Below are 26,904 nucleotides of genomic sequence, written 5' to 3' on the forward strand. Positions count from 1 at the left end.
GGATGTAAACGAAGCTGTCAACTCTACTCAAATAGCGCCCAGATTCCATAATCAATTTCCTTGATTCCATTAATGAGCATTGTAATAGTACTCGTACTGTATTTTGAGTATTCGTAATAATACTATATTTACCACTTATGTTTTCTGTAGGGCTATTTTGGAGCGGTTGGGGCATTACTGGAGCTGTTAAAGTCGTCTGAGGAGCCATGAAAACATGCCCATGTCGTCTGTATAGAAGCTGCTGAAAGGTTTTCACGGAAGCCACCACAAGAAACTGGGAAAAACTGGGAACAGCCATTTAATAATTGAACTGTAAATATCCTTTCATTCCCTCCCCTAAAATCCCCTCAAATAGAGGTTTTAATATGACTAATGTCCCATGTCATGAACCCTGTGTGGCAGGTAAATGCTAAGGAGCACAGAAACGGTGTTCGTTTTTTGGCACTGTGTGTAAATACCTATTATGTGTAGTAGTTCTAGGGTGCACTAAAGCCAAAACCTGCTGAGATTTGACTTGTGTTGACAGTCCAGTTATGTCTGAGGTATAGAGGAAAATGTGCTTATGTTCTGTCCAGCAATGTAAAAAAATAAAAAAAGATGTCAGACAATGGTGGGGGGGTGGGGGTTAGTTTCATTCGTATCAAATGAAGGGACCAAGATGCTGTTTCATCGTCATGAGCTGGCCCTTTAATTCAGTGTGTCACACCAAGGGTCCACTCTCCGTTCGCCTGTGGCACACCCATCATCATAGCTTTATTATCAGAGCATGGTTAACAGCGATGGAGATGTTTAAAAAAACACATTGGTTCAGCAACCTCCTCAAACTCTCTTTTTAGTGATGGAGTTCTGTGATCTGCTAGTATGTCAGTCACTTTTGAAAGATGTGCCATGATCTTGGTACGTTGGTTGTTTTTCGAAGATGCTGCACTACAGAGATGAATTGAGTCTGCCTTTCCTCACTAAGAAAGTGCCTCATCCTCTCCTATACCAGGCCCATGACGACACCCACTCTACAGACAGTCTGTAGAATTGCCTTGTGTTTGATTGGCCTAGTAAGGACTTGTTGGTGTTTGTATCTGCTGTAAGAAAGGTACATAACTACTGCCAGCAGTTAGTCTATATAGGGATTTAAGAGATTTGTCTTCCTGTGTCTGTGGGAGTTCATCACCCAGTGCAAAGGGTCCATTACCTGCAGTTTGGACAGGAAGTCTCTCACTTGGCCCCCAAAGTAATTCTCATAGCTGCTATTCGTTTTCTTGTTCTAGTCATCAGTTAAAACTATTCAATGTGAATGTACTTGTAACTACAAGATTGAAGGACCCCCACAAGACATGTATTATCGGTTGGTCTAGGTATTTCAAACGGCAGCATTAACAGTGTTGGCCGGGGTAGGCCGTCATTGTAAATAAGAATTTGTTCTTAACTGACTTGCCAAGTTAAATAAAGGTTAAATAAAAATTAACTGAGCGCCAAGTATTCAAAAGAAACATATAAATGTATTTCATCCATCAACTTCTTCTAAATTGCTTTGTTAGAATAATACTGTTGCATCCAATGTCTCAACCTTTGGCATTATGACGTCACACAATGTTCTGTCGTTCCTTCGCTCCATGTTGGTTAGTGGCTTCATCCTGTCAGGTGCCACTCTGTTGTTAAACCGGGTAGCAGTTCACTTACTGGCTACTCTGTGCCATCCTCTTCTCAACTCAACCCTATGTGTTGCCTTTGTGTTGTTTTTAGTGGAAATAAACTGAACAAAAATATATCAAATGCAACATCCAGGCTGTATCACAATTGGCCCAGCGTTTTCCGGGTTTGGCCGGTGTAGGCCGTCATTGTATGTAAGAATTTGTCCATAACTGACTTGCCTAGTTAAATAAAGGTTGAATAAAAAATATATATATAATAATTAGTGTTGCGCTAATTTCATTTACTTCATGAGCTGAAATAAAAGATCCTAGACATTTTCCGTACGCACAAAATTATTATTTCTCTCAAATTTTGTGAAGTAATTTGTTTACATCCCTGTTAGTGAGCATTTCTCCTTTTGCCAAGATAATCCATCCACCTGACAGGTGTGGCATATCAAGAAGCTGATCAAACTCCATGATCATTACACAGGTGCACCTTGTGCTGGGGACAATAAACCGCCACTCTAAAATGTGCAGTTTTGTCGCACAACACAATGCCACAGATGTCTCAAGTTTTGAGGGAGCTGGCAATTGGTATGCTGACTGTAAGACTGTCCACCAGAGCTGTTTCCAGATAATTGAATGTTAATTTCTCTACCATAAGCTGCCTCCAACGTCGTTGTAGAGAATTTGGCAGTACGTCCGACTGGCTTCTCAACCACAGACCACGTGTATGACGTTGTGTGGGCAATGAGTTTGCTGATGTGAACGGAGTGCCCCATAGTGGCGGTGGAGTTATGGCATGGGCAGGCATAAGCTACAGACAACGAATACATTTTCATTTTTATCAATTAAAATTTGAATGCACAGAGATACTGTGACGAGATCCTGAAGCCCATTGTCATGCCATTCATCCGCCGCCATCACCTCATGTTTCAGCATGATAATGCACATCCCCATGTCACAAGGATCTGTACACAATTCCTGGAAGCTGAACATGTCCCAGTTCTTCCATGGCCTGCATCCTCACCAGACATGTCACCCATTGATCATGTTTGGGATGCCCTGGATCGACGTATGACAGTGTGTTCCAGTTCCCGGCAATATCCAACAACTTTTCACAACATTTGATGATCACACCAGGTTTTCTGATCCATGCACCTACTTTTTTCTTCTTTTAAAGACCCAATAGATTAAAATCTGTATTCCCAGTCATTGCGAAATCCATAGATTAGGGCCTAATGATTTTATTTCAATTGACTGATTTTCCTTATATGAACTGCAGCTCAGTAAAGTGGTAAAAATGTGTTTGCGTTTTCTATCTTTGTTCAGTGTACATGTGTGTGCCATACATTTTCTTCATTTTTTTTGTTGTTGGTGTTTTCATATAAAGTGCTTACGCATCAGTTAGGCCTGTTGTAAAATCAGAGTGCCACTGCAGCCAGCTGCCAAATGGCGTTCAGCCAGGTCAGTACATTTCATTCATCAGCATCGGTATTCTGACTTCTTTTTTATTTTTATTTTTCACAAAAAACTCACAACAATCCAATTTTTTTTTGTTGTTTTTTGACGATTATTTTTTTAAACATTGATTTTTGTGCTTGTATGTATTTGTTGTTCTATAGCCAGTCTGCTCTGAGAGTTATTCCAACTATGCCCTGTTCCTAAACTTTGCATGTGTGTTCTTATGATTGGATTAGACCTTACATTAATTAGCCCCTGGTACTAGTCTGAATCAATGGCTAAACCTTGGATTACCATTTCGTTATTTATTACCCCCAATAACTTTTAAAAATACATTTGAAAAGCATTTCCCAATTGTACATGTGTGTATCACAACTACTGATCAAATGAAATGATGAAACTCCTCAATTCTATAAACCAAGGGTGTCAAACTCATTCCACGGAGGGCCTAGTGTCTTCTGGTTTTTCCTTTTAAACTAAGACCTAGACAACCCAGGTGAGGGGAGTTCATTACTAATTAGTGACCTTAATTCATCAATCAAGTACGAGGGAGGAGGGGAAAACCCGCAGACGCTCGGCCCGCCGTGGAATGAGTTTGACACGTGCTCTAAACAATGTCCTGGAAAGATGTCAGTGACTGAAGTCCCTGTGCTGTGAGAAGGCAGTATTAGGAAATGATGTTTCTCTTTGCTTCCAAAGCTCTAATTTCCTGGCCAGTGAAATTGTTGAGTCTAGTTTAAATCTAAAGTATTTTTCCTTTTGCAGTGGTCCATATGTTATATCCATGTATTCGTCACACCTGAAGACCTACAAGTCTAGCATTGAAGCATTGTGACGACCCTTCAAGTCAGAATTTTAGTATGTAAAGTCTGGCTCAATACGAAGCTCCTCTTCCTCAGTGTTTACACACTGTGTTTGCGTATCATGAATTTGAGCCATCAAAACTGTGTTACGTAAGACCTGTTTGTACAGTATTGTGTACAGAGATATTGCTTGCAACAGCACAAGGACGGACAGCAATTACTTCATGCACCCACTTTAAGCCCATACTAAAGCGCTATTGAGTGATTTGGTATTAAAGCAGAAGTCTTAGTTTTCCCTTACCCTCTCATTACAGTGTTAATGAACAGGAGTCTAAATCTCTGATAACAGAGAACATGCTATGCAGTAGCTTCAGTGTTGATCTCTTCGGTATAATGTCCTAGCAATGCTGCAAACTCTGCCAATAACCCAAAATGAGTAAGTGGTTTTTCAAAGCTGTTTTGTATTGTTAAGAATTATGCAACATCTGCTCTGAGAATCCGTTTTTTATCTTGAGTGAGATTCTTCCGCTCGAGTCCTGCTGAATTTGACATAAAAACAATACTTTTATTCTGGAAGGTTTTAGAGGATGGACCTTCTATCATCGATCTGAATGTACACGGAGACCTATAAATATATCCACCAGCAATCTCTGCTAACGAAATGTCTAACCTGATGGTTATTTACGGTGTGTAAGGCTACGTTTATACAGGCAGCCCAATTCTGATCTTTTGCCCAATTATGGGCAAAAGAGCTGATCTGATTGGTCAAAAGACCAATTTAGTGGAAAATGATCAGAATTGGGCTGCCTGTGTAAATGCAGGCTTAGTGCTTAACTCTTTTGCTTAAGAAAAATTACAAGAAAAGGAACACAACATATTCTGTGTGCAATGTGTGCTTACTGAAATTGACATTTTGTTTCTGAAAGGAATAAAATTGTACAGCTATAGAGATGTGTCAATTGGTGATTCTTGATGCTGTCAGGGAGAGGGGGGTTTTGTGATTCTTGATGCTGTCAGGGAGAGGGGGGTTTGTGATTCTTGATGCTGTCAGGGAGAGGGGGGGTTTGTGATTCCTGATGCTGTCAGGGAGAGGGGTGTTTTGTGGTTCCTGATGCTGTCAGGGAGAGGGGGGTTTGTTCAGATGGGAAAACATTTGTGGAGATAATAGGTGTTGGTTGCAACCTATAAGCATAATAACATTTCTCAGAGTATCAAAAAATAGATTGTTTCTTGCTTCAGTATTTCTACATTTTTGTTTTGTAGTGTTCAAGAAGTATGTTTATTTTGGGGAAATCTAGTTTCACGGTTTTGTACAAGTGAATTCAGAAAGAATGGGACATCACAAACTGGGACAGCTTAATCCTGGTGGGTTTATTTCTGAATAGTTTACGCAGGGCTCTTGGTTCTTGTAATACTGTTACTAGTGTATTTCTGTCTTCTGAGTGACATCTATCCAACATACTAGCCCAAAACATGATGGTCAAACACATGATGGCCCAACACACATACTGGCCCAACACACATGCTGGCCCAACACACATACTGGCCCAACACACATACTGGCCCAACGCACATACTAGCCCAACACATGATGGCCCAACACACATACTAGCCCAACACATGATGGCCCAACACACATACTAGCCCAAAACATGATGGCCCAACACACATACTGGCCCAACACACATGATGGCCCAACACATGATGGCCCAACACACATACTGGCCCAACACATGATGGCCCAACACATGATGGCCCAACACACATACTAGCCCAACACACATACTAGCCCAACACATGATGGCCCAACACACATGCTAGCCCAACACACATACTGGCCCAACACACATACTGGCCCAACACATGATGGCCCAACACACATACTGGCCCAATACACATACTGGCCCAATACACATACTGGCCCAACACACATACTGGCCCAACACACATACTAGCCCAACACATGATGGCCCAACACATGATGGCCCAACACACATACTGGCCCAACACACATACTAGCCCAACACATGATGGCCCAACGCACATACTAGCCCAACACATGATGGCCCAACACATGATGGCCCAACAGACATACTAGCCCAACACATGATGGCCCAACACACATACTAGCCCAACACATGATGGCCCAACACACATACTAGCCCAACACATGATGGCCCAACACACATACTAGCCCAACACATGATGGCCCAACACACATACTAGCCCAACACATGATGGCCCAACACACATACTGGCCCAACACACATACTAGCCCAACACATGATGGCCCAACACACATACTAGCCCAACACACATGCTAGCCCAACACACATACTAGCCCAACACATGATGGCCCAACACACATACTGGCCCAACACACATACTAGCCCAACACATGATGCACTTCTGAAATCCTCAGATGTTTCCTAATCACACAAAAGTGTATTGAATTGCCATTGGAATACAATTAGGACTATAATAATGGTGTCCCAGTTTATATAAGCTGCTGTCCCAGTTTACCAAATGCAAACTGAAAATATGGATTGTGACTCGGTGTACACATAGGTGTGTCGTGCCTCCTGTGGATACGATAACATTATCCTTTTTTTGTGTGATTGTAGGAAACATATAATGAACTACTTGTTTCGAATTCTGCCACAACATCTTAATTGGGATTAGGTCTGGAATTTTACTAGGCTATTCCAAAACTTCATGTGTTGCTTTTTAAAAATGTTCATGTAGTCTTGATTGTGTGTTTTGGATCATTGTCTTGCTGCATGACCCAACTGCACATCAGCTTCAGCTCCCTGACGGATGGCCTGACATTCTCCTGTAGAACTCATGGTTCCTTCTATTAAGGCAAGTTGTCCAGGTCCTGAGGCAGCAAAGCATCCCCAAACCAGCACACTACCACCACCATGCTTGACCGTTGGTATGAGGTTCTTACTCTGGAATGCAGTGTTTGGTTTTCGCCAATCATGGGACCCATGTCGTCCAAAAAGTTATACTTTTGAATCATCTTCCCATAGAGTCTTGATGATCATCCAGGTGCTTGCTCTAGCACTAGATCAATAGGGTTTGTAGAATATATATATTTTCTTTACACTAATTTACTTTAAGCACCATTTCTCAATGTGCTCCACCTTATAATAGTATCTATTTTTTATAAAGTAGCAATTTTCTTTAACTTAGACTCTTCCCCTGATGTAGCTATACTTTTGTGACATTATTTTGACATTATGCACTATGCAAAGCTGTAAAAATGATTGATTTCGTCTCATATACACATAGCGTTTTACCACAGACTTTTATTTTGAAGGCAAAATCGGAAATCCGGTAATCTTAATGTTGCTGCTGGGACACTAATGCTGCTGCCATAACGCTAATATAGTTAGCTGCGTGTTCACATTTTCTAATTAATCTAAAATATGTGCCAGTTACTACGCAGGATTTGAGCCATACCGATAGTTTGCTACACCTTCTCCACAAAACTGCCTTGGATCAATCGTATAGTTACAAACCATGAGTTCCAACAACGTTTCCCTGTCAAAAGGTAAATATTCCATGCTAACTAGCAAACAAGTTGAAGCTAGTTTGACAGCTATAGCTAGCTAACTTTACGTACTTAGCTACGAAAACTGTTGTTATTTAGCAATATTTTCCGGTGGAAAAAGGAGCTAGTTTATGACATTGGTTAATGTAATCTGTAAAAGTTTAGTACGATGGCATAATAGTTTGCATGCCTGTCATTTCGTAAGACTGCGACCTTGACTTGTTGCCTCCTGTTTTTTTGCTCATCCAGGCAGTTACTAAAGAGTTCACAAAACCCTTTTCCCATGAAATAAATTATTATGATGCGTGTCAAGAAATAACTGCGACAAAACGATCTGGGAAAACTGTTTATTAAATTGACTTTAGGTGAACTCGCTCGGAAGAGGTGGTTTTAAGTAAATTGTGATTTTATTTCGACTTTGTTTATGGGAAACCGTATCAAGCGAGTTATTAAGGGTTTTGCTCTGTTGTTAATTATCGAGAGCTGCGCGATTGGATATTTGAAGTTATGAAACTCCGTCTTGTGCTTCTATTATGGGGAAAAGTTCACAATGAAGCGGACATTAAATAAGGGCATTGATACATTTGCATCTGGCCATCACATTAATTTCGATGCCATTCTAGGCTACTATAGCCTGCATTTATTTGATCAAATAAATATTTTGGAATGGCGAAATCATCAGAGTCATTCATGTCAAATCCATGTTTGGCACTTGTGTATCCTACCTGGAGCTGGCAAAGGATTTAATAAATAGCCTATAACTTCAGTTTATTGCTTATTGCTGTTGTACCCTTCTGTTATTATGCGATTATTAATGCCCAAGTTTAGTTAATTCATTTGGAAATGTATCAATTGTGATCATGGTCACAGCTCGCCTCTATTGCATTTTGCCGAACAGCTGTTTGAATGGTGGCATCAGATTGACAGAAACAAGGCAAAAGTAAAAAGCCAAACACTGGTTGTTGTTGACAAGTTTATTCAGTTCATATGATTAATATTTGATTCATTCAGTGATTGAAATGAAGACCCCATCATCAGTAGCCTATTCCAGTATTAATTTATAGGCTATTAGGCAATACAAACACTTCTTACCTTGAAATCGCCTTGCTATTCAGGTTGAATAAATGAGTCTGTCAATTTGATACATTTTTCAGTTTAGTTAACATCTTGCAAATACTATTGTAGGCGATCTCAGGGTTTCCTGAGATCGAGATCCTCTGTCCTGAGAGACACAAACTCATCACTAAAACTCTCCTGTCGGATGTATTTATAGTTATGCGCAAAAAAGGATTACAGTTAAATCGACATCCATTGATGGAAAATGATGTGGCGAATGATCTTTTTCTCCTGCGACATTTAGCATTTTATGTCGCTACTACAGGTTACGTCGACATTCCTTCTTAATTTCGCTCGATAACGTTATAGAAAAAGGGTTCATATATGAGGCAGAGAAAAGTATTTCTCTGTAAGGCAGGGATTCCCAAGCTAGGGGTCGTGACTTGATTTGAAATGGGGTCGCGAGAGAAAATGTGTGCACGGTTCATAGAACCGGGTTTATGCCGGTATCCTGTAGCTTCTATATGCGGTTGTAATAAACAGAGCGGTTTTCTGTTTTCTTCCAACAAATGTGTCTCTTTTGAATGGTTTATGCTACAAAATATTATGACCCCTTAACTGAAAGGTAAGACTCTCAGGAACACATATGTACACACTCTACTATGCCCACAACCCATTAGAACTGAGTGGACAAGACCAGGCAATAAATCAGACTGGGGGGAAATATATTTTCTACACGGAAGATCTTACCACATCATCTTCTGAACTTCCCAATACCTTTTCAGGTGCATTTCAGTCACTTCAAACCATACCTCCTTCAGATTGAAATGCTACTGTCAATAATACCAGGAGCCTGCCTCCCGAGTGGCGCAGCGGTCTAAGACACTGCATCGCGGTGCTAGAGGCGTCACTACAGACCCGGGTTTGATCCCAGCCTGTGTCGCAGCCGGCTGTGACCGGACGACCCATGAGGCTGCGCACAATTGGCCCAGCGTCGTCCGGGTTAGGGGAGGGTTTGACCGGCCCGGGATGTCCTTGTCCCATCGAGCTCTAAATCAAATCAAATCAAATTTATTTATATAGCCCTTCGTACATCAGCTGATATGTCAAAGTGCTGTACAGAAACCCAGCCTAAAACCCCAAACAGCAAGCAATGCAGGTGTAGAAGCACGCTTCCGAGTTAAGCGAGCAGTGTGTCAAGAAGCAGTGCGGCTAGGCAGGGTCGTGTTTCCGAGGACGCATGTCTCTCGACATTCGCCTCTCCCGAGTCTGTACGGTAGTTGCAGCAATGGGACAAGACTGTAACTACCAATTGGATGTCACGAAATTGGGAAGAAAAATGGGTAATAAAATATAAATACCAGTAGCCACAGCAACCATTATGGAGTGGCACAATGCGTTGAACAAAGGAGCTGATTGGCTGACCCTGACATTCCAAAATGGCTGCGGTGGCAACTGGTAACTAGCATGAGGATGAAAAGGGCAGTTTTCCAGGAAATGTATCAATGTATCAGTGTGGATAAAGATAAAATGTGGAGTACAATGGCATGTCCCATCCCTGCATTGTGTTCTTCGACCCCCTATCTCGCACCGGCTCCACCGTGTCCTAATGGTTGCGATCTGACCTCCCGTGCATCTCAGTGTAAACAAGTGTAACGGAAGGGTGGGTATCTTCTGGCAAACAGCCACCATTCCATTAAATGTATCAACGTTAAAGCAACAAAATGTGACAACGGCAACGTATGGATTCGTTACAGAGGCAATGCAGTACATTAGAATGTATTGTTCTTATTAAATTGTGGTTGGAGAACTAGATACTGGATCAGAGTCTAGATACCTGAACTAGATACTGGATCAGAGTCTAGATACCTGAACTAGATACTGGATCAGAGTCTAGATACCTGAACTAGATACTGGATCAGAGTCTTAAGTATTTTTTATTTTTTTACATTTATTTAACTAGGCAAGTCGGTTAAGAACAAATTATTATTTACAATGACTGCCTCCTGCGGGACGAGGGCTGGGATCAAAATGAAAAATGTAGGACAAAACACACATCACGACAAGAGAGACAACACAACACTACAAAAAGAGAGAGCTAAGACAAAAACACAGCATGGCAGCAACACATGACAACAACACGGTAGCAACACAACATGGCAGCAGAACAACATGGTAGCAACACAAAACAGGGTACAAACATTATTGGTCACAGACAACAGCACAAAGGGCACGAAGGTAGAGACACCAAAACATCACGCAAAGCAGCCTGTCTTAAGTGTCTGTTTTTTGTTTTACAGCTGAATTGGTGGCAGCCATCGGTGTGACTGCAGGAGCTACAGCTGCGGGCATCCTCCTCTTCCAGTACCTCTCCAAGGGGTCAGGGGTCAAGCCCAAGGTCAACCTGGACCTGCAGAAAGATGACCCCAAAGTGGTGCATGCTTTTGACATCGAAGATCTCGGGGACAAGGCGGTATACTGCAGGTGTTGGAGGTCCAAAAAGGTAGTGCTCGCTGTCGACCTGATACTCGCTGTCGATCTGATACTCTGATACTCGCTGTCGATCTCATACTCTGATACTCGCTGTCGATCTGATACTCTGATACTCGCTGTCGATCTGATACTCTGATACTCGCTGTCGATCTGATACTCTGATACTCGCTGTCGATCTGATACTCGCTGTCGATCTGATACTCGCTGTCGATCTGATACTCTGATACTCGCTGTCGATCTGATACTCTGATACTCGCTGTCGATCTGATACTCTGATACTCGCTGTCGATCTGATACTCTGATACTCGCTGTCGATCTGATACTCTGATACTCGCTGTCGATCTGATACTCGCTGTCGATCTGATACTCTGATACTCGCTGTCGATCTCATACTCTGATACTCGCTGTCGATCTGATACTCTGATACTCGCTGTCGATCTGATACTCTGATACTCGCTGTCGATCTGATACTCGCTGTCGATCTGATACTCGCTGTCACTCTGATACTCGCTGTCGATCTGATACTCTGATACTCGCTGTCGATCTGATACTCTGATACTCGCTGTCGATCTGATACTCTGATACTCGCTGTCGATCTGATACTCGCTGTCGATCTGATACTCGCTGTCGATCTGATACTCTGATACTCGCTGTCGATCTGATACTCTGATACTCGCTGTCGATCTGATACTCGCTGTCGATCCGATACTCTTTCTGATACTCTTAGTATGATTTCCGTTTGATGGAAATGAATCGGAGAGAAGTATTGAGACTTGGCTCCTATACATGAGTCATGTCTCAATCACTAGAAATACATAGACACGGCATGGAAAGATGTGGTTGTGAGGAATCGGCCAACTAAAACCGACTGGAGGCTATTAAGGCAATGTTATTACTTGGAATTGTAAGATGTATTTACTGTATTCTAACAACTTTTCTGGCCCTAGTTTCCCTACTGCGATGGCGCTCATGCTAAACATAACGAGGAGACGGGGGATAACGTCGGTCCCCTCATCATGAAGAGGAAGGAGGCCTGAACAATCAATCATCCATCCATCCATTTGATTCCCATGACTACCGCTGCTAACATACGGACGCCAACAAGTGCTCTTCACTACAGAAAGGATGGTAGAGGTTTGACTCGACACGTGTACACTTGGTATTTACTCCAAAATTGAACGGTAACACTCTGTGTTAATAAGCAAATAATCACTTTTTTGGTTGTAATTTACTGATTGATCGAAGCAACACTTATCACAGGACCAAACCGTTATAAAATATTGTTGAAATTAGCTGTAATAATATCTAGAATGATGGTAGATTATTTCAGTGTGATTATCGAGGAAACCGGGGCTGTGGAAGTACTGTAAAATAAAGTGCAGGGCTGGTTGTATTTATTTCATTGAGCTTTGGTCTCTGTACGTTAAGTGATTTTCAGAATGCAAAAGACTTGCTTGTATGTTTGATCAATGTCTGCCTTCCCAATGATGTTGTTTTTTGTTTTGATACCATAGAGATGTAAAGACATCACAACGTTGTCTCCGTTCCCTTATGGTGTATGTGAACACACGGGCAGCGCCATTGAGGCCATCTCCATTTTGAAGTAGTTCATTCTCTTCTTCTACTAATTCTATGAGTTGGTAAACAAACTGAAAGGGTGTATACTCCCATCTGGAGTGGGTTGTTTAAACCCAGGTTGGTGATTGTACTGCCATCTGCAGTGATGGAGTGTGTTTACTCCTGAGTATAATTCATTGGCTGACTCTTCCTCATGACTTGGATGGAATCATGTGATCCTTCCTTAACCCATAGGAAGTCGACTACTTCAAAATGGTGAAAGTCCTCAATGGCGCCGCCCATGCTAAAACAGGCTTTTGGGATACCAGAGTCCTCTTATCATTCTCTATGGTTGATACTCGGGGAGTTTTTCCTGACCACGGGACCTGATCAGGGATATCTCTGGACCTTTTGATTGGAAACCACGACTAGGTACTTTACACAGTTATAGTCTATAAAACTAGGGCCCAGAGTTTTTCCATGCTCAGGTCATGTGGTTAGGAAAAACGTCTGGTTCTACTGAAGCGTCAAGGAAACTGTGAGGTTTGATTTGATCGTTTTGATTCAACTTGTGAAATCAAATTGTGTAAATAGTGTCAATTTTCAATGTATTTTTTTGGGGAGATAAAGGTTCTGCAGGTTTCTTAGTTGGAGATGAATCATCGGGAAGGATTGCTTCGTTGCCCTAAGTTTGTTAACGGTGAAGCAACAAGTCTAAACCTGTTCTATACTACATACCAATTGGATTCCTGGGTTGTGTTCAGTAGGCAAGAAACATTTGTGGAATGTAGTGAAACGAGGAGGTAGCCGACTCGAACATGATAAATACTCGGGTTTTTGTTTTTGAAAAAGGTTTTGCTATGGTTTACCCTATTGATCACAGCCTTGTACTAAACCCGTTTTAGTAGCTGGATCTGAACTTTTCATGCAGCACTTCTGCCAAGCAGCTTATTCATTCACACCCAAGGGGTGCACATTTTGGTTTTTGCCCTAGCATTGCACAGCTGAATCAAATAATGAATTTAACAATCAAGCTTAGATGATTTGAATAAGCTGTGTAGTGCCAGGGTAAAAAAGTAAATGTGCACCCCTGGTGGGGGGGGGGGGTAAGAATGTGTAGGTAGTGTCTACTGTCTGTGTGACCTCTGATTTCCACTATATGTGATTCCATCCAAATCCATCACTTATTTATCAATAATTTTAAAAAACATATCGATGTTCCTCTAGTGCTAGACAGTGTGTTATTTCCAAATGCTGTGAGCCAGTTCACACCCAAAGTAATGTATTAGAATGAACCTTACAATTAAAAACCAATCAAAGGGATTCAATGGAAGGAATATGAAATGTGAACATGAAGCATATGTCCTCTCCCCGAAAGGTGTGCTCATTCAGAACTTCGTCTCTGGCTGATGTGTAGGCAGGGTAGCCTAGTGGTTAGAGCGTTGGACTAGTAACCGGAAGGTTGCGAGTCAAACCCCCGAGCTGACAAGGTACAAATCTGTCGTTCTGCCCCTGAACAGGCAGTTAACCCACTGTTTCCTAGGCCGTCATTGAAAATAAGAATGTGTTTTTAACTGACTTGCCTAGTAAAATAAAGGTAAAAATAATAAATTAAAAAACTAAAAATAGGTGATGCGGTCCTGGATTAAATTCGTTCAAATGTGCTACACTTCATTAGGTATGTAGCTTGGTAGCCTACAGTCATTACAATGGAAATAGAGTGGAGTCTTGCCCTGACGACCACTTTCAAAACCAAGGACAGCAACAATTTCTTTTGACCTATGATTTTAAACTTATTGATTCACTTTTAAATGTGTCTATTTCTGTGTGTGTGCGATTGTGGGCATGGCATGCATGGGTAAATCTGAACACTCTTTTTATTTCATTTATTATTATTTTTTTTACAGTTGGTGCAAGTTAAAATATAATTAATGGTTAATGATAACTACAGATGGAGTTAATTCAAGGGTCTCTATATCCAGCCCTTAATGGTGCCCCTCTTAGATTAATGTAGATAAGATAACCAAATATTTTTAAATTTTATTTAACCTTTTATTTAATTAACTAGACAAGTCCAGTTAAGGACACATTCTTATTTACAATGACCGCCTACTGGGGAACGACAGATTTATTTGACCTTGTCAGCTCGGGGATTCGATCTAGCATCCTTTCGGTTACTGGCCCAACGCTCTAACCATTAGGCTATCAGATCAATTAATTATTTGAGTAATTCATCAGTAGATGATCTTGAATATTAATTAGCCAAAAGTCACAACGTCGTTGCGTTGTCGACAAGGAACCTGCAAGTAAGCATTTCGCTGGACAATGTATACCATGCATATCCCGTACATATGACTAGTACAACTTGAAACTTGAATTAAAGGGTAACTACACTCAAAAATCAAAATGCCTTCGATTTTTTTTTGCCCAGACCTCAAATGTGGTCTGCTGATGTTTTCCCTTTATTTCTATTGAAAAAGTGTGACTTTGGGGGCGACTCAGTTGACAGGGTCATTTATCTATTATTTCAGTAGTAGGTTTACCGTTAGCCTACTGCACAGTACAGCTTGGGTTGGCCTGACTGAAAGACCAACATGGCATTGATCATTTTAGGTCATCAGAGTGTGTGTCTCCAATCACATCTAAATGATAATGACATTGCCCATCTTATTTTTAGGCGCAGTCTCCTTAAAGACCCAGTGCAGTAAACATGGCATTTTTCCTGTGTTTTATATCATATCGTACAACCGCTGATGAAACTACACTGTAAAAGTGTGACAACGTATATTTCTGGTTATAGTTGCTGGTTGACAATGTAATCTACACAGGAACTTCTAAACAACGGGTTTACATGGGGGGGAGGAGTTTCGGCTTTCCATAGTGACATCACCAACCCATGCTGTAAACTGGTTAATAGACCAATAAGAAAGAGAGTTCTAAACCTCTCTGCCAATAACAGCTAGTTTTCAGTTTTCCCCTCTCCACTCGGACCACTCCTAGACAATCTTAGCAACATTTTTGCTTGAGAAATTGTTTTTTGGGCCAAAAAGCGTGTTTTTTTTTGTTGCACATTTTAATGGAATCGATTACAGTAACCACGTTTCCATCCTCAGTTTTTATGCGAATAAAGTCATACAGTATAAAATAAAATCAGCTGTTTTGGTACAATTTTATAAATGGCGACAGAATTTTTTCGTTCGACATCATACCATACTGGAGGACGGGTCCTGTTTACTGTTGGGGCTACTGGAGGACGGGTCCTTGTCTACTGTTGGGGCTACTGGAGGACTGGTCCTGTCTACTGTTGGGGCTACTGGAGGACTGGTCCTGTCTACTGTTGGGGGTACTGGAGGACTGGTCCTGTTTACTGTTGGGGCTACTGGAGGACTGGTCCTGTTTACTGTTGGGGCTACTGGAGGACTGGTCCTGTCTACTGTTGGGGGTACTGGAGGACTGGTCCTGTTTAATGTTGGGGGTACTGGAGGACTGGTCCTGTTTACTGTTGGGGCTACTGGAGGACTGGTCCTGTCTACTGTTGGGGCTACTGAAGGACTGGTCCTGTCTACTGTTGGGGGTACTGGAGGACGGGTCCTGTTTACTGTTGGGGCTACTGGAGGACTGGTCCTGTTTACTGTTGGGGCTACTGGAGGACTGGTCCTGTTTACTGTTGGGGCTACTGGAGGACTGTTCCTGTTTACTGTTGGGGCTACTGGAGGACTGGTCCTGTTTACTGTTGGGGCTACTGGAGGACTGGTCCTGTTTACTGTTGGGCCTACTGGAGGACTGGTCCTGTTTACTGTTGGGGCTACTGGAGGACTGGTCCTGTTTACTGTTGGGGCTACTGGAGGACTGGTCCTGTTTACTGTTGGGGCTACTGGAGGACTGGTCCTGTTTACTGTTGGGGCTACTGGAGGACTGGTCCTGTTTACTGTTGGGGCTACTGGAGGACTGGTCCTGTTTACTGTTGGGGCTACTGGAGGACTGGTCCTGTCTACTGTTGGGGGTACTGGAGGACTGGTCCTGTCTACTGTTGGGGGTACTGGAGGACGGGTCCTGTTTACTGTTGGGGTTACTGGAGGACTGGTCCTGTTTACTGTTGGGGCTACTGGAGGACGGGTCCTTGTTTACTGTTGGGGCTACTGGAGGACGGGTCCTTGTCTACTGTTGGGGGTACTGGAGGGCGGGTCCTTGTTTACTGTTGGGGCTACTGGAGGACGGGTCCTTGTTTACTGTTTGGGGTACTGGAGGACTGGTCCTGTTTACTGTTGGAGCTACTGGAGGAAGGTTCCTGTTTACTGTTGGGGGTACTGGAGGACGGGTCCTTGTTTACTGTTGGGGCTACTGGAGGACGTATCCTTGTTTACTGTTGGGGGTACTGGAGGACTGGTCCTGTCTACTGTTGGGGGTACTGGAGGACGGGTCCTTGTTTACTGTTGGGGCTACTGGAGGACTGGTCCTGTCTACTGTTGGAGGTACTGGAGGACTGGTCCTGTTTACTGTTGGGGGTACTGGAGGACTGGTCCTTGTTTACTGTTGGGGCTACTGGAGGACTGGTCCTGTCTACTGTTGGGGGTACTGGAGGACGGGTCCTTGTTTACTGTTGGGGCTACTGGAGGACTGGTCCTGTTTACTGTTGGGGGTACTGGAGGACTGGTCCTGTTTACTGTTGGGGCTACTGGAGGACTGGTCCTGTCTACTGTTGGGGGTACTGGAGGACTGGTCCTGTTTACTGTTAGGGCTACTGGAGGACGGGTCCTTGTTTACTGTTGGGGCTACTGGAGAACTGGTCCTGTCTACTGTTGGAGCTACTGGAGGACGGGTCCTGTTTACTGTTGGGGGTACTGGAGGACTGGTCCTGTTTACTGTTGGGGCTACTGGAGGACTGGTCCTGTCTACTGTTGGGGCTACTGGAGGACGGGTCCTTGTCTACTGTTGGGGCTACTGGAGGATGGGTCCTGTTTACTGTTGGGGGTACTGGAGGACTGGTCCTGTTTACTGTTGGAGCTACTGGAGGACGGGTCCTGTTTACTGTTGGGGGTACTGGAGGACTGGTCCTGTTTACTGTTGGGGCTACTGGAGGACTGGTCCTGTCTACTGTTGGGGCTACTGGAGGACGGGTCCTTGTTTACTGTTGGGGCTACTGGAGGACTGGTCCTGTTTACTGTTGGGGGTACTGGAGGACTGGTCCTGTTTACTGTTGGGGCTACTGGAAGACTGGTCCTGTCTACTGTTGGGGGTACTGGAGGACTGGTCCTGTTTACTGTTGGGGGTACTGGAGGACTGGTCCTGTTTACTGTTGGGGGTACTGGAGGACTGGTCCTGTTTACTGTTGGGGGTACTGGAGGACTGGTCCTGTGTACTGTTGGGGGTACTGGAGGACGGGTCCTGTTTACTGTTGGGGGTACTGGAGGACGGGTCCTGTTTACTGTTGGGGCTACTGGAGGACTGGTCCTGTTTACTGTTGGGGGTACTGGAGGACTGGTCCTGTTTACTGTTGGGGCTACTGGAGGACTGGTTCTGTGTACTGTTGGGGGTACTCTGGGGGTACTGGAGGATCGGTCTTGTGGTCTGTTGGGGGTACTCTGGGGGTACTGGAGGATCGGTCTTGTGGTCTGTTGGGGGTACTCTGGGGGTACTGAAGGACCAGGGTTGGGAAACACTGCACTATGTCATCACGCACTGATTTTGTCCTCAACAAGTCATTCTGGGGGAAACGCACCACTGGTGGGGAAATGCTCATATTGTCTTTATGCTGCAGAATATTGACATGAAAATCTGTCACCAATTGGATGGAAACCGAGCTAGTAAGGTACGTATTTGTTACCCAGAAATGATTTGATATTCATATGAAAACAGTTGCATTCGGTCTCTACTATCTATATCGAGCTGCTTCACTAGAAATGATCTCCCACCTTCTCAACAGAAACCTCCTCTGTCAAATGACAGTATTCCACCCATCCCTAACCAACCTTAACTGTGTCCCTAACCCGTTCCCTAACCTGACTCACTAACTTGGCTTTAGCTCGGTCCCCATGGAGAAGACCGGACAACGGTCCGTTTCCAACAGCAACCTGCTATGTGTGTAAACATGACACCTAACTGAGAGGCTTTACTACAGTTGAAGAGATTGAACAGGATCTTAAACACTAACAAATTCGTAACGTACCATATGAAGAAAGAAAATGACAATTCAAGATGTAACATATCACACGAAATGGGTGACGTTGCACACAATTGTGCACAATTTTCAGGGACACGTTTTGAAAACTACAGTCTGAAACGATACAAAGCCTTTATAGCATCTCTTTAACTGAATCAGGAAGCATTAAGTAAGTACCATCAGGCTAACTGAGTCTACAAAGGGCAGTTGACTTGAGCCGAGTCACTAATGGAGGCAGTAGAACGTCAGTATAAACACATCGGGTGTGGGTGTGGCCCAAGCCACCTAGTGAAGGACAAGAAGAACAGGCACAGAAGTCTGGTTGCAGAAAGTCAAGTGAAGGAGGGATGAAAGCATGAATGGATGGATGGATTGGATGAAAGCATGGATGGATGATTATAAAAAAAGGGATGGGGGGGGCCCTGGTTCGGTTAGTTGGGATGGTGAGGGTCAGGGTGGATCGCTTAGGGGTCAGAGGTTAAGGTTAAAGGTCATCAGTGGAAGTCTGGTTTGTGAGGGAAGGTGCATCCTGTTTGTCTGATGGTGACGTTGGCAGCGTAGTGTCCTGCTTTCACACATTGTTCCAATGTCTTATCCTGGACCAACTCTGACAGGAATCCTCCTACAAAGGCATCACCGGCACCATTTGTGTCCACAATGTCCTTCTGCTCAATCTGCAGAACTTTGAACGTCTCCAGCTTGTCACCTCCTTTGGTCATGATGGTTTCGTCCTTCCCCTGAGTAAAGACAACGATTCTCGGCCTCTTCTTGTTGACTCTGGGCAGAGTCTGGACCTTCTTAGCAATCTCCTTAATGTCCTCTGTCTCAAAGCCTTGCTCTTTTGAAAACGTGGCTGCCTCCGTCTCATTGCCGAACAGCACGTCTACGTAGGGCATGACCTCCATGAGGGCATCTTTGAAGTACTGGCAGATGAAGGGAGCGGAGAGGTTCAGAGTGAACAGCTTGTTGTTCTCAGATGCGTGTTTGGCTACTTTCAGGATGGACTCCAGAGACACCGTCAGGAAGAAGCCAGCGATATAAAAGACCTTGGCTTTCTCCACCAGTTTCCAGTTCTCCTTTAAGTCCAGATGTCCGTCCTTCTTATAATAGTTAGCGGCTGCTAGATTAGCTACCATAGACCTGTTGTCCCCGGTGATGCACACGGCGCAGGTCCCTGTAGGCTCTTCTGTCTGCTCATAGTAGTGGGCGTCCACGTGGACCTCCACTGCCTTCTGCTTCAGAATCTCCCCAAACTTGTCCTTCCCGATACAGCCGAAGAATGTACACACCTTGTGGGGCTCCTGGATCATCCACTGGGCGACCTTTATAGAGTTCTGAGTAGATCCTCCGGCATGATACTCTACTTTAAACTTGAAAATCTCTTCAAACAATGCTTTGTGCTTGTCCTCCGCCAGAATCTGGTCGTTTGCCTTCAAACCGTACTTCTCCAGGAAGTCCTGGTCCACAACGGCTGAGATGTCCAGAAGGGGGTTCCCCATCCCGAACAGAGAATTAGGGCTGAGTTTGGTCAGGGTTTTCCTCTCTGGAATGTTCCTCTTGGGAGTGTTCCTCTTGGGAGTGTTCCTCTTGGGAGTGTTCCTCTTGGGAGTGTTCCTCTTGGGAGTGTTCCTCTTGGGAGTATTCCCCTCTGGGGTTTTCTTAATTTTCTTGGCTCTGGGTTCGCCTGACGACATGGTTCTGAAGGAGCACACTGCAACCTCCTTGAGTAAAGATAAGGGATAAAAGGGATATCAAAAGATTTTAACATTATTATTATGTATATGTTGCAGAACATTATCTCAGAGCATATAGAAAGCCACACATGATCTGTGAATAGATTCCACATCTCTTGTACCCAAATGCTAAATATTACAGGCATGATTTAACAGCCAAAGTCAGCAAAAAAAGGAATTTCATACTTTTTTCAGTGTAAAAGTTCTGTCACATTCTCCCCCTTTTTGTATTCAACCCAATTTAAATTATTTATAATTTTCCAGCAAAGTTATTTATCAACTTGTTTTAGTTGTTTTGGAGGGGATCAATCTCTGTAATGACCCTGTGTTGTAAATGATCTTCGACTGGACTGCCTTTTGTAATCCTAAAAACACTCTACTTTACCGGCGCCATCCAATACGGACCAAACACACACAACACAATCAATATCTACATGTGTGAGCACTCTGTTCTTATTCTTTTTGATTCCTTTATTTCCATTCTCTTTTTTCTGTGTATATCTTTCTCTCTCCTGGTAAGAGGATTTCTCCGTTGGCCACCTTTTGAAATGATTCTTGCTTGCTCCTTTATATTTTCCAGTGACCGAGTACGAGCCAGAAGCCTGGTTTGGCCTCTGTCTGCTCACCTTCAGTACGAGCCAGAAGCCTGGTTTGGCCTCTGTTGGCTCACCTTCAGTACGAGCCAGAAGCCTGGTTTGGCCTCTGTCTGCTCACCTTCAGTACGAGCCAGAAGCCTGGTTTGGCCTCTGTCCGCTCACCTTCAGTACGAGCCAGAAGCCTGGTTTGGCCTCTGTTGGCTCACCTTCAGTACGAGCCAGAAGCCTGGTTTGGCCTCTGTTGGCTCACCTTCAGTACGAGCCAGAAGCCTGGTCTGGCCTCTGTCCGCTCACCTTCAGTACGAGCCAGAAGCCTGGTTTGGCCTCTGTTGGCTCACCTTCAGTACAAGCCAGAAGCCTGGTCTGGCCTCTGTCCGCTCACCTTCAGTACGAGCCAGAAGCCTGGTTTGGCCTCTGTCGGCTCACCTTGGATGAGCAGATCGATGTCCTCTGCATTGGAGAGTGGGTTGGGCTTCGAAGCGATCTAAATACTTTGCTGATTCCTCAATAAGAGACGGTACTACATTCTACAGATCTTCATACTCCTCTTCTAGATTTGCGATTAACAGCTTCTACCCCCAAGCCATAAGACTCCTGAACAGCCAATCAAAGGGCTACCCAGACCCCTCTTTTACACTGCTGCTAGTATGCATAGTCACTTCAACTCTACTTACTTGTACATATCGCTATTGTTATTTAACTGCTGCTGTTGAATTATTTGTTACTTTTTTAAAATTTTACTATAAAAAATGTTCTTAACTTCTTAAAGTATTGTTGGTTAAGGGCTTGTAAAGAAAGCATTTTACTGTGAGCATTCCATCTGTTGTATTCATGTGACAAATAAAATGTCATTAGATTTTTTTTTTAATTACATCTTAGCCTTTGCAGCAGTCTGGTACTTTTCTTTCATGTCATCCACTGTCCCGATTTTCTCTATCAATTTTAGAGACCCATTTGTACTTCTGAATCCACTCATATTTCCCTGAACGTACTGTGCATAGTCCTTCGGTCATTGCCTAACAGTCTTTCTTGTCATCATCATTTGGTATGTAACAGGGGTAGTGACCGCAGTCTAGGCAGTTACCGTACAGCATTAATTCCTTTAGAAGTAGACAAGGCTTTAATATCTATCTATCTATCTATATATATATATATATATTATTGAAATCGGAAGTTTACATACACTTAGGTTGGAGTCATTAAAACTCATTTTCAACCACTCCACATATTTCTTGGTAACAAACTATAGTTTTGGCAAGTTGGTTAGGACATCTACTTTGTGCACGACACAAGTAATGTTTCCAACAATTGTTTACAGACAGATTATTTAACTTATTAATCACTGTATGACAATTCCAATGGGTTAGAAAATCATGGGAAATCAAAAAAAAAATCAGCTGAGAAAAATAATTGTAGACCTCCACAAGTCTGGTCAGTTCCAAACTGTAATCTGTCTTTTTTATGGCGGTTTTGGAGCAGTGGTTTCTTCCTTGCTGAGCGGCTTTTCAGGTTATGTCGATATAGGACTTGTTTTACTGTGGATATAGATACTTTTGTATCTGTTTCCTCCAGCATCTTCACAAGGTCCTTTGCTGTTGTTTTGGGATTGATTTGCACTTTTTGCACCAAAGTACGTTCACCTCTAGGAGACAGAGCGCGTCTCCTTCCTGAGCAGTATGACGGCTGCGTGGTCCCATGGTGTTTATACTTGCATACTATTGTTTGTACAGATGAATGTGGTACCTTCAGGCGTTTGGAAATTGCTCCCAAGGATGGCCCAGACTTGTGGAGGTCTACACTTTTTTTTCTGAGGTCTTGTCTGATTTCTTTTGATTTTCTCATGATGTCAAGCAAAGAGGCACTGAGTTTGAAGGTAGACCTTGAAATATATCCACAGGTACACCTCCAATTGACTCAAATTATGTCAATTAGCCAATCAGAAGCTTCTAAAGCCATGACATAATTTCTGGAATTTCCCAAGCTGTTTAAGGCACAGTCAACTTAGTGTATGTAAACTTCTGACCCACTGGAATTGTGAATCATAAGTGAAATAATCTATATATAAACAATTGTTGGGAAAATGACTTGTGTCATGCACAAAGTAGATGACCTAACCGACTTGCCAAAACTATAGTTTGTTAACAAGAAATTTGTGGAGTGGTTGAAAAACGAGTTTTAGTGTATGTAAACTTCCGACTTCAACTGTATACTTGTGAGAAACAGGTTTTGGCGTATTTCATTCCATTTTACAAGTTTAGTCAGTTTAGTCATTGTCTTCTGTTTGGAGCGCTCCTGTCAACGTTAAGTAAGGACTCGCACCTGATTACACATAGAAGTAGACCTATAGGCTACCTGGCATGTAAATGTGCCCATTTGGAGATCTGATAGTATTTCTGATTGGCTTAATGCACCACCACTAATGAGCCGTGGAGCTTCTCAGAGTACTGTTTTCTTCACTTCAAAGAGCAAGCAAACAAAGTCTGTTTTTACATACATTGAGGAATTACTGTTGTTCTAAATGTATTTGAAAAATCTTTCCAGCTCTCTCCTTTTCAATAACCCCTCAGTGTGAAAGGGAACAATGCCATGCTCTGATCCAGTGGAAAAGTCATAAATTAGACCTGTCTGATTTCTTCTTATCCCTTGTGCAAATAGCCTACAGCTGTGTCTGTCCAGAGCTCACTGGCTCAGGAAACTCTGAAGGCCCAGAATATTTTACACAATGTTGCTAGGAGCTTCAGGCAGAGCCGAATTAATAGTCACACATTTTTTAAAAGTTTGTTGCAGATAGGCCATGCGCTACCAATTGTGTAGCTTAGTTGGTAGAGCATGGCACCAGGGTTGTGGGTTCAATTCCCATGGGGGACCAGTATGAAAAAAGTATACAAATGTATGCCGTCACTACTGTAAATTGCTCTAGACAAGAGTGTCTGGGAAATGTATAGATTATTTATTTTTATCAGGATATTTTCTACCTGCAGGCTGCAATGTTTTTATTTGTTGGCTTTATGGGCTATTTTCACATTGTTGGCAATGGCAATAGAAGTTACTTTTTAGGTTTGTATCATATAATTTAATGATTTTGAGATACAAAGACCTTATTATAAATTAAATGAAACTTTTCCACGAAAATGTACATGTGAAAACCATAACTGGCACGAAGATCAGTAGAAATGGTGAGATCAATTGGCAGGCCGACTCGCCCTTTAACCTATTACCAGCAACTTTAGGAGTGTAATGGCAGAATCTGAGAAAGGCAGTGGAAGCGGGCGGAGATCGCCTAGACAGATTATGTTTTATCTTTGTCTGGTTAACTAGATCTCTGGCACCGTCTTAACTAATGTGTGTCTTATTTCATCAAACAGTGAGCTTAAAGCATCAGACAAGCTCAATGCATATATAGTTGATTTTCTGAAAAGAAAGGTTGTCTCCAAATATAGAAAAATACACGTTTCGATTGGTCGAAAGAACAGACTACTTTCAGGTTGGCCAATCATTTTTTTAGTCTAGGACAACCCTACTGTTATTTCTGCTATGATTGAAATGAACTTATTTCAGTAATTTGAGTGTTTTTTGTATAGTTATCTAATGTTGGTAGGGCATATTATTGTGTTTTAATGGTATTACTGAATCATAATGATAAATATATTGTATTTTTAACAGAGCTGAGATTTACTTTGAAGTGCAAAGTGTAGGAATTAACACAGGTATGATGTAGACTGACATAGTAGCATTGCAGGAGATTGGAATTCCTTCAACCAAGAGGTTGTTAGTTCAAATCCCAGGTGAGGAGGTGAAGTGTGAACAATCTGTACTTAAGAACAAACACCTTCACAAAAGGCATAAATTATATTTCTATCATGAACAACGATAAAGTTGATTGGTACTCACCACTAGTTCTGTTCCTGAGCTATAGCGTTAGTAGAATGAATGATGAGTCTACTGAAGGATGAGAATGTATGCTCTTGTCTTTTATAACACCTTTCTGAAACAGGGAGACAACCCTCTTCTACCTATGCAACAACTCCGTTGACGTTGACTCGCATGCTTCAAAAGCATAGATGATAACCAGGATGATAGTGGTGAGTGATTACTAAGGCATGTAGTTTCGTTTTTGCAGGGTCAATACTAGTATATGGGCCGACTTGCTAGTCGTTATGCTTTTCGTGCTATATTACCCAGGTTGAAGGTCGCTGAATCATACACATTACACAAGTTAATTGGGGGCCACTTGGCACACATCTACAGGTAGAAGAAAAAAAGGGATGATGGGGGGGGTCATATAAGGCTTGGGAAATCAGTTTGAAGGCCACATTGTGAGCACCACAACATAATTAACATATGAAGATTTGACGTAAACTATTTATTTCAGCAGCCACCCAGTACCACAGACACCATCCAGTACCACAGACACCACACAGTACCACAGACACCACCCCACCCAGTACCACAGACACCACCCACGGTCACAGACACCACCCAGTACCACAGACACCACCCAGTACCACAGACACCATCCAGTACCACAGACACCACCCAGGGTCACAGACACCACCCCACCCAGTACCACAGACACCACCCACGGTCACAGACACCACCCAGTACCACAGACACCACCCAGGGTCATAGACACCACCCACTACCACAGACACCACCCAGGGTCATAGACACCACCCAGGGTCACAGACACCATCCAGTACCACAGACACCAACCAGTACCACAGACACCACCCACGGTCACAGACACCCCCCAGTACCACATACACTACCCACGGTCACAGACACCCCACAGTACCACATACATCACCCACGGTCACAGACACCACCCAGTACCACAGACACCACCCAGGGTCATAGACACCACCCACTACCACATACACCATCCAGGGTCACAGACACCACCCACTACCACAGACACCACCCAGGGTCATAGACACCACCCACTACCACAGACACCACCCAGGGTCATAGACACCACCCAGGGTCATAGACACCACCCAGGGTCACAGACACCATCCAGTACCACAGACACCACCCAGGGCCACAGACACCATCCAGTACCACAGACACCACCCAGGGCCACAGACACCACCCCACCCAGTACCACAGACACCACCCAGGGTCATAGACACCACCCACTACCACAGACACCACCCAGGGTCATAGACACCACCCAGGGTCACAGACACCATCCAGTACCACAGACACCAACCAGTACCACAGACACCACCCAGTACCACAGACACCATCCAGTACCACAGACACCACCCAGGGTCATAGACACCACCCAGGGTCACAGACACCATCCAGTACCACAGACACCAACCAGTACCACAGACACCACCCACGGTCACAGACACCCCCCAGTACCACATACACTACCCACGGTCACAGACACCCCACAGTACCACATACATCACCCACGGTCACAGACACCACCCACTACCACATACACCATCCAGGGTCACAGACACCACCCACTACCACAGACACCACCCAGGGTCATAGACACCACCCACTACCACATACATCACCCACGGTCACAGACACCACCCAGTACCACAGACACCACCCACGGTCACAGACACCACCCAGTACCACAGACACCACCCACAGTCACAGACACCAACCAGTAGCACAGACACCACCCAGTACCACAGACACCACCCAGTACCACAGACACCACCCACGGTCACAGACACCACCCAGTACCACAGACACCACCCACGGTCACAGACACCACCCAGTACCACAGACACCACCCACAGTCACAGACACCAACCAGTACCACAGACACCATCCAGTACCACAGACACCACCCAGGGTCACAGACACCACCCCACCCAGTACCACAG

At 43.6% G+C, this 26,904-nt stretch overlaps 3 protein-coding genes across 7 annotated transcripts in view; 2 read left to right on the forward strand and 1 right to left on the reverse strand.

Moving 5' to 3' along the window:
- The window catches only part of pank1a (pantothenate kinase 1a), a 31,334-nt gene extending 26,489 nt beyond the window's left edge, over nt 1-4,845 (forward strand). For all 5 annotated transcript variants that reach the window (XM_029628886.2, XM_065007830.1, XM_065007831.1 and 2 more), the window contains one exon: nt 151-4,845. In XM_029628886.2, the coding sequence (XP_029484746.1) occupies nt 151-210 (60 nt within the window). In that variant the 3' untranslated portion in view covers nt 211-4,845. The remainder of the gene's footprint in view (nt 1-150) is intronic.
- Nucleotides 4,846-7,237: 2,392 nt separating this feature from the next.
- On the forward strand, nt 7,238-14,967 carry LOC115106298 (CDGSH iron-sulfur domain-containing protein 1-like). The gene is made up of 3 exons (XM_029628889.2): nt 7,238-7,454; nt 10,811-11,013; nt 11,951-14,967. Exons 1-3 carry the CDS (start codon nt 7,424-7,426, stop codon nt 12,038-12,040), a joined length of 324 nt encoding a protein of 107 aa, XP_029484749.1. The 5' UTR covers nt 7,238-7,423; the 3' UTR covers nt 12,041-14,967.
- Nucleotides 14,968-18,838: 3,871 nt separating this feature from the next.
- On the reverse strand, nt 18,839-25,134 carry LOC115106147 (adenosine kinase-like). The gene is made up of 2 exons (XM_065007834.1): nt 24,941-25,134; nt 18,839-20,441 (listed from the first exon to the last, which is right to left on the reverse strand). The coding sequence occupies exon 2, from the start codon at nt 20,412-20,414 to the stop codon at nt 19,215-19,217; it is 1,200 nt and encodes a 399-aa protein (XP_064863906.1). The 5' UTR covers nt 20,415-20,441; nt 24,941-25,134; the 3' UTR covers nt 18,839-19,214.
- Nucleotides 25,135-26,904: the final 1,770 nt, after the last annotated feature.

Source organism: Oncorhynchus nerka, linkage group LG23 (assembly GCF_034236695.1).
Source record: "Oncorhynchus nerka isolate Pitt River linkage group LG23, Oner_Uvic_2.0, whole genome shotgun sequence".
In the NCBI taxonomy this organism is placed as follows: domain Eukaryota; kingdom Metazoa; phylum Chordata; class Actinopteri; order Salmoniformes; family Salmonidae; genus Oncorhynchus; species Oncorhynchus nerka.